The sequence below is a fragment of the Salmo salar genome, chromosome 16 (genome assembly GCF_965601325.2).
Source record: "Salmo salar chromosome 16, fSalSal1, whole genome shotgun sequence".
NCBI classification, from domain to species: domain Eukaryota; kingdom Metazoa; phylum Chordata; class Actinopteri; order Salmoniformes; family Salmonidae; genus Salmo; species Salmo salar.
Genome location: NC_138306.1, coordinates 79,756,625 through 79,765,044, shown reverse-complemented (window position 1 = coordinate 79,765,044; position 8,420 = coordinate 79,756,625). Strand labels below are relative to the sequence as shown.

At 43.1% G+C, this 8,420-nt stretch overlaps 1 protein-coding gene across 1 annotated transcript; it reads left to right on the top strand.

The window, feature by feature from the left end:
* Positions 1-1,514: 1,514 nt before the first annotated feature.
* LOC106574655 (PCI domain-containing protein 2) lies at positions 1,515-8,393 on the top strand. The gene is made up of 13 exons (XM_045698005.2): positions 1,515-1,627; positions 2,196-2,250; positions 2,413-2,502; positions 2,632-2,771; positions 2,935-2,976; positions 3,163-3,217; positions 4,111-4,214; positions 6,640-6,715; positions 6,871-7,113; positions 7,246-7,319; positions 7,472-7,597; positions 7,897-8,020; positions 8,134-8,393. Exons 2-13 carry the CDS (start codon positions 2,215-2,217, stop codon positions 8,221-8,223), a joined length of 1,200 nt encoding a protein of 399 aa, XP_045553961.1. The 5' UTR covers positions 1,515-1,627; positions 2,196-2,214; the 3' UTR covers positions 8,224-8,393.
* Positions 8,394-8,420: the final 27 nt, after the last annotated feature.

Below are 8,420 nucleotides of genomic sequence, written 5' to 3'. Positions count from 1 at the left end.
GGCGCCCTATATGTTGCTATGCCAAACAGGTTTTACAGTACAGAGTACAGAGTACAGTTTGTCCTCATTTTTGGCTCTGGGTAGCAGCGTTCAATGTGATACTTTACCCTGTCTTTCCCATCAGAGGTACCTGGGAAAAAAAGATGCTCTCTGAGGTGTTGTGGGGACAAAAAGGGAGCTTTCTCATACAGATCCCCTGAACACGGATTGAGACAGCAATTCGAAAGAGTCCTAGTAAGGAGAGTCATTTGCAGTCAGTGTACGTACATTGATGGCATTTCTGTTGCGTCTGTACAAAGACACAGAGTGGGATGAATGAGGGGTGAAGAGCTTTTGGTGCGACGAAATTGAAAATCTTCTGAAACCATGTCACAATTGTGCCCAGCAGCGACCCCAAATAGACGCCTGGCTGTTACTGATGTGACTCCTGAGTTTGACATCATCAAAACAGGGGCAGAAGGTTGCTAGGCAACAGAGGGGACAGCTGCTAAATCTACAGTAAGCAGATGTTCTTGGATGTAATGACAACGCTGTTGTTTTATGAGGCCAAAGAGATTTAGAATGTATGATTTTGACAGGTCTTTCAGAGAATTTAAGTTACTGCAGTGTCCTTGTTCTAGCTGTGCTGTGTCGACAGCTCTGGATGCTGCAAGGCTCCCATAGGGAAGCCTCTCTCCCTCCGACACACACACACACACACACACACACACACACACACACTGGCCTATACCAAAGTCACTTTAGAGGGCATGCCGGCAATCCATACCCCGGCTGGGATCCAATATGCTGCTGTGATACCTCAGCAACCTGAGAAGAGGAGCTGCGGAAGGATAGAGAATGGAGAGAGTGGAGGGGGTTAGAGGGAGTGGAGGGGTTAGAGACAGTGGAGGGGGTTAGAGGGAGTGGATGGGGTTAGAGGGAGTGGATGGGGTTAGAGGGAGTGGAGGGGGTTAGAGGGAGTGGAGGGGGTTAGAGGGAGTGGAGGGGGTTAGAGGGAGTTAGAGGGAGTGGAGGGTTAGAGACAGTGGAGGGGGTTAGAGGGAGTGGAGGGGGTTAGAGGGAGTGGAGGGGGTTAGAGGGAGTTAGAGGGAGTGGAGGGTTAGAGACAGTGGAGGGGGTTAGAGGGAGTGGAGGGGGTTAGAGGGAGTGGGTCACATGCTGAGCTGAGGAAGGTAGAATCACTGTGATATAATAACATTGTGAACAGGTTTGCAGGACACACAGGAACACACAGGCACACAAGGCTAGTGGCACTCTGCAGGTTCTATTTTAAGAGCCCATTCTCACTCCTCCATTAATCACACAGTGTAGCGTGAAACACTCCCTCTCACAGGGCCAGACACATCGTAGATCACAGAGGCGCTGTGTGTGTGTGTGTGTGTGTGTGTGTGTGTGTGTGTGTGTGTGTGTGTGTGTGTGTGTTTGAGAGCGAGAGATTGCGAGAGCAGTCTTCATTGCGCATAGCTTCTAATAAGCACATGGAGGCGACAAAGTTATATCTAGACTATTGTAGTACGTGGGAGACTTTTATTTTGAAGGCTCAAGGAATACATTGACCCGGAAGTGATTCGTGTTGCTACAGCTCAACAACATGAATACATTTTAAACAGAAATTTAACCACAACAGGTAGCTATAGACGGATACATTGGAAATATGCCATTAGGTTAGTTCAGTGGTTCCCAACCAACCAGGGGTACTAGGAGACTTGGCTTACCTACAGGGGGTACTTGAGAAGACTCATGAGACCATAGGCTTTTACTGGTAAAATGCGCATGAGGGGGTACTTCAGGAGTACAGTACTCTGGGCAGAGCAACATTTTGTTGGTGGTACAATAACCGAAAAGAATTGGGAACCACTGGCTTTGTAAACTAGCTAGCTAACGTTAGTTACACGTTGATGTATCTTATCAGCCACAATCTAGCCGTCCTTGACAGTTATGAATGAATGCATGCTACCTAGCTAGCGTTAGTTAAAGCGATACAAAAAAGTTACATTATATTGATCACAATTTAATCATCATCACACTCGTTGTGATACTGAATTAAACTCTTAGCTAATCTACTAGTAACGTTAGCTAGCTAGATAAATTGCCAATAGCCATGGCACAGTAGTTATGATGTTGTCAGATTCAGAGCTCTTGCTGCTTAGCGGATTTGCTTAAACAACTGTTTTATTATTTAAACTTTTTCGTAGGTTCACATCCCTGGCCACAATGGCGCACATAACAATCAACCAGTATCTCCAACAGGTAGACATTTTTCTATTTTATCTTACCGGTTATCAAGTGAGCCCATATAGCTAGCAGTCTTCTTCCTTAGCACAGACTTTCATTTAGCTATTCTTTGTGTTCACAATGTTCACCACTAGTCGCGCATGCTCAGTTCACACCATGTTGCTTACCTGTTCCCAGGTGTATGAGGCCATTGATAATCATGAGGGGAGCTTTTGTGCAGAACTGCTGTCATTCAAACACCCACATGTGGCTAACCCACGTCTCCAGGTGAGGCTATTCAGGCTGCCTGAACCTTCCATGCCTTCAAGTCCTGCTGACCTGTTGTTACACTTGTATCTCTTCAGATAACACCCTCTGTGTTTTTCTCTAAAAACATGACTGTATGTTTACCTGCAGCTCGCCAGTCCAGAGGAGAAGTGCCAACAGGTGCTGGAAGTCCCGTACGATGAGATGGTTGCAGCACACTTGAGGTGCACCTATGCAGTGTCCAACCACGACTTTGTTGAGGCGTACAAATGTCAGACATTGGTGGTCCAATATCCTTTTGGCATTTCTGGAGATTACTTTGCATACATATTCTCATCACTCCCCATCCCTGCCTGACAAATATATACATACACACAGGATTTGTGCTATAGACTGGTCCATTTCCAAACTGTTCTGTCATGGTTTCTCTGCGGTTCCTCCTTGACTTTCTACGTCATTCTTGAGGGCCTTCCAATCTCACAAAGAGGAGAACTGGTAAAGATCCTTACTGTCATTTTATTTTTTGTAATTTGAAATAGATTTCTACGTTTTTTTGTAAATGATTGTAAAGCCCAATATCGATTGCATGCAAAAAAATGACATTTTTGATACATTTGGCCCTAGTGTTTTTCTATTCTACATATACACGTCTGTGGGATGACTGCTCTATGTGCTGTTTAGGGCCTTGCCAGTGATGTTCGCTGTTACGTTGGACCTGCGGATATTTGCCAACAATGTAAGTGAACATAAACTATTGTGCTCTAAAATGCTTCTGATCCAGTTATGGAAAAGTAATGTCCTATAGGAGGGGTTTGATGATTGTAGTATTATTGTCCTATAGGAGGGGTTTGATGATTGTAGTATTATTGTCCTATAGGAGGGGTTTGATGATTGTAGTATTATTGTCCTATAGGAGGGGTTTGATGATTGTAGTATTATTGTCCTATAGGAGGGGTTTGATGATTGTAGTATTATTGTCCTATAGGAGGGGTTTGATGATTGTAGTATTATTGTCCTATAGGAAGGGTTTGATGATTGTAGTATTATGGTCCTATAGGAGGGGTTTGATGATTGTAGTATTATTGTCCTATAGGAAGGGTTTGATGATTGTAGTATTATTGTCCTATAGGAGGGGTTTGATGATTGTAGTATTATTGTCCTATAGGAGGGGTTTGATGATTGTAGTATTATTGTCCTATAGGAGGGGTTTGATGATTGTAGTATTATTGTCCTATAGGAGGGGTTTGATGATTGTAGTATTATTGTCCTATAGGAGGGGTTTGATGATTGTAGTATTATTGTCCTATAGGAGGGGTTTGATGATTGTAGTATTATTGTCCTATAGGAGGGGTTTGATGATTGTAGTATTATTGTCCTATAGGAGGGGTTTGATGATTGTAGTATTATTGTCCTATAGGAGGGGTTTGATGATTGTAGTATTATTGTCCTATAGGAGGGTGTGATGATTGTAGTATTATTGTCCTATAGGAAGGGTTTGATGATTGTAGTATTATTGTCCTATAGGAGGGGTTTGATGATTGTAGTATTATGGTCCTATAGGAGGGGTTTGATGATTGTAGTATTATTGTCCTATAGGAGGGGTTTGATGATTGTAGTATTATTGTCCAGGCAGAGCAGCAGCTCCTGAGGAAGGGAAAAGGCAAACTGGGAGACATGCTGGAGAAAGCTGCTGAACAACTGATGGGCTGTTTCAGAGTGTGTGCCAGCGACAAGTGAGTCTCACAGGACATGGACACTATTAACAGCATATTACACTATATATCTAACAGCGGACAGCATATTAAACTATCTATCTTACAACATTGAACACTATTGACAGCATATTAAACTATATAGCTTACAGCATTGGACATTATTGACAGCATATTAAACTATATATTGAATTTAATTTATTTTGGGTAACAGACATGTACAACAAAATGTACTATGTGGACCCAGAGGATATCACTTGAAAGTATTAATTAAAACGCTTGTTTCCAAAGTGGTCCTCAGTGGTAAAAAAAAATAACGCATATTATGATTAAAAGGAAACACAAAATTACAAACAACCATAAATGCATTCATTTAGATTGACATCCTAAAAAGTGGCACTATTCATTGCACTTTTCCCTAACCTTAAAAATTAACCATATTCTTTTCACAATCTATTACAATTGCACATCATACCGATCCTTCAAATAAATACACCTGACCAGCAGTAGGGGCCACAAGGGTCAGTGGAGTGGTTTCTCTTACTTAGACAACCTTGTCCAAATGAAAACCTTTGCCTGCTTTTTAAAGCTATTTTTATATTTTCTTTGCTTGATTGCCAAGGGGAGGCTATTCCATAGATAAATGCCTGTATAGAAAAACGTGCTCCTAGCAGTACTGTTTACTCTTGGGATTTTACAAGACATAACACTAGCTCTGGTATTGTAACTGTGTTGGGTATAGACCATATCAATGTGGTTTTTCATATAACCTGGGGCACAATTATTTAAGATGTCAAACATATGATTAAGTTTAAGTTGGTCCACTCTGGACTCCAAAGGCAACAAGCCCACCTCCCAGAACTCCTGTACCCCCAGGGTGGACATTCAGCATATACCTGATAACATTATTTTGCATGACCTGCATTCTCTCTTTCAGCTTTTTTGATAGCCCACTATACCAAGCAGAGCAGGCATAATCAAAATGACACTGAATCAAGGTTGAGACACGATATAAAAATGTAAATTTGTTCGCAAAAGAATTTTAGCACCAATCAGGTCTCCAGAAAGGGATTGATCTAGGGACACACAAAGATAAGATACTTGTTTTAGATTCAATCTCCTTGCCTGCACAGTTTACCTTTATCTTGTCAGCCCTAAGCAATCTACATTTTGTTCCAAACAAAATCGATTCAGTTTTTCCCAAATGTAGTGACAATTTGTTGTCAGTCAACCAATCTCTAACAAAATGCAATTCCTTACTCAGGGTCTCTATGTAAACTGTATCCTTCCCTGATACCAGTATGGCTGAATCATCAGCATAAAGCAGGTGTTTGTACTTTACTGTATCTGGAATATCATTAACGTATATAAGAAATAAGAGAGGCCCTAAAATGGATCCCTGCGGTACTCCACAGGATATTTCTTTGGTTTCTGACAGAACATCACCAACATTACATGTGTTCCGTTGGTCAGATAAGACCAAAACCAATTCACTGCTACATCATTTAGACCCATGCATTTCAGTTTCATCAGGAGAATATCATGGTCAAAAGCTTTCTGGGGGGCCTCCCGAGTGGCGCAGTGGTCTAATGCACTGCATCGCAGTGCTCGCTGTGCCACTAGAGTTTCTGGGTTCGAGTCCAGGCTTTGTCGCGACCAGGTGACCCATTTGGCCCAACGTCGTCCGGGTTAGGGGAGGGTTTGGCCAGCAGGGATGTCCTTGTCGCGCACTAGCGACTCCTGTGACGGGCCGGGCGCAGTGCACGCTGACACGGTCGCCATGTGTACGGTGTTTCCTCCGACACATTGGTGCGGATAGCTTCCGGGTTAAGTGGGCATTGTGTGAAGTAGCAGTGCGGCTTGGTTGGGTTGTGTTTCGAAGGACACTCGGCTCTCGACCTTCGCCTCTCCCGAGTCCATACGGGAGTTGCAGCGACGAGACAAGACTGTAACTACCAATTGGATACCACGAAAAAGAAGCTTTCTGCAAGTCTAACATGACCATACCTGTATAGTTCACTTTCTCACATTCCTGATTAATGTGGCCAAAAAGGCAAGTATCAGTGTTCTAAAGCCAGATTGGAGTTCATGAAGAAGTTTGCTTGAAGGTATCCCTCAAGGTGCAGCATTGAACACTATTGACAGCATATTAAACTATATATCTTACAGCATATTAAACTATTTATCTTACAGCATATTAAACTATATCTTACAGCAGACAGCATATTAAACTATATCTTACAGCATATTAAACTATTTATCTTAAGCATATTAAACTATATCTTACAGCAGACAGCATATTAAACTATATATCTTACAGCATTCAACACTATTGACAGCATATTAAACTATATATCTTACAGCATATTAAACTATATATCTTACAACCTTTACCGTAGCAACCATAGCCCCTTGCTCATTGTGTCTTGACTGTTATCGTTTACAGTCGGGCTGGGATTGACGACTCCAAGAAGTGGGGAATGTTGTTTCTCATCAATCAGCTCTTCAAGATCTACTTCAAGGTAAGGCAGTAGTGTGATTGGGTGAAGTTTTGTTTACATGAATAGGCCCTACTTTGTGTGTGTGTGTGTGTGTGTGTGTGTGTGTGTGTGTGTGGTGTGGGGGACATCTCTGTGTGTCTAAACGGTTGTGTGTGTGTATGTATGTGTGTGTCCAGATCAACAAGCTACACCTGTGTAAGCCACTGATCCGGGCCATCGACAGCTCCAACCTGAAGGATGATTACAGTATGGCCCAGAGAGTCACCTACAAATACTATGTAGGCCGCAAGGCCATGTTCGACAGCGACTACAAACCAGCCGAGGAGTACCTGTCCTTCTCCTTCCAGCACTGCCACCGCTCCAGCCAGAAGAACAAACGCATGATTCTCATCTACCTACTTCCTGTCAAGATGTTGCTGGTGAGACAGAGCACCTCACTGAGAGAGCTCAAACATACACTCATCTAGCCACACACGTCTGAATTCAAATCAAATTCAAAAAGCTTGACTGTCAATCAGAGACTAAGACTGGTGTCGCTCATGTTGATTCAGGGTCACATGCCTAATCACCAGCTGCTCAGGAAGTACGACCTCATGCAGTTTGCCGACGTCACGAAAGCTGTGAGGTGAGTGTCACCACCCGCCCGCTCCTCGCCATCTCTCTTTCTCCTCTCTCTCCCTACTCCCTCCTTCCCCCTCTCTTTTTCTGATTTATCTCTCACTCACTCACTCACTCACTCACTCACTCACTCACTCACTCACTCACTCACTCTCACAGTGAGGGCAACCTGCTGCTGTTGAACGAGGCCTTGGCCAAGCACGAGACCTTCTTCATCCGCTGTGGCATCTTCCTCATCCTCGAGAAGCTCAAGATCATCACCTACCGGAACCTCTTCAAGAAAGTGTGAGTCTACTCAGCCAAGTCCAACGGTACTGGGCTGGCCTGGTTACACTTTTAACACTACTGAGCCAAGTCCAACGGTACTGGGCTGGCCTGGTTACACAGCCATCATAGTTGCTGGAACCGCACTGAAAGGACAATGTGAAAATAAATGATCTGAGGCAGCACAGTACGATTCAGGTCAGCCCTATAGTGTGAATTGGCATTTGTGGAGTAGGAACTAGTGTGTGTGTGTGTGTTAACCTATGAGTGATATTGACTTTCTGTTAACATGTTTGTGGTATGGACTTAATGTGGGTTAGGTACCAGCTGCTGAAGACTCACCAGTTACCCCTAGATGCCTTCCTGGTAGCTCTGAAAATGATGCAGGTGGAAGAGGTGGACATTGACGAGGTGCAGTGTATCCTGGCCAACCTAATCTGTGAGGTGAGATCCCACCACACACACCTTTTCCTCTGACCATACTAAGTGCTTCCACCTGATATTTCAGACAGTAGAAAAACATGAAGCAGCAGATGAACTCTCTTCCTCTCTTCTAGGGTCACATCAAGGGCTACATCTCTCACCAGCACCAGAAACTGGTCGTCAGCAAGGCCAATCCATTCCCCCTGCTGTCATCATCTTCCTAATCTACGTATCCCAGAATCCCCTTCACCCAGAAACTGTTCCCAGAAATATATTTCCTTATTGTTTAGGTTGCATTTTATTTTGTCATATTTTTTAAATTTAGTATTTTTGTTTATTTTTTTTGTACTCCTTGTACCACATTTTTGTTTATTAAAGAAGAGTGGAAGATGAATTATTTCTATAATTATAGTACACGTTA

Bases quoted from the DNA above. Each gene is read 5' to 3' on its own strand.
- LOC106574655 (XM_045698005.2), top strand. From the start codon at position 2,215: ATGGCGCACATAACAATCAACCAGTATCTCCAACAG. The intron at 6,716-6,870 runs GTAAGGCAGTAG...GTGTGTGTCCAG, and splicing joins TCTTCAAGATCTACTTCAAG to ATCAACAAGCTACACCTGTG. The intron at 7,114-7,245 runs GTGAGACAGAGC...ATGTTGATTCAG, and splicing joins TTCCTGTCAAGATGTTGCTG to GGTCACATGCCTAATCACCA.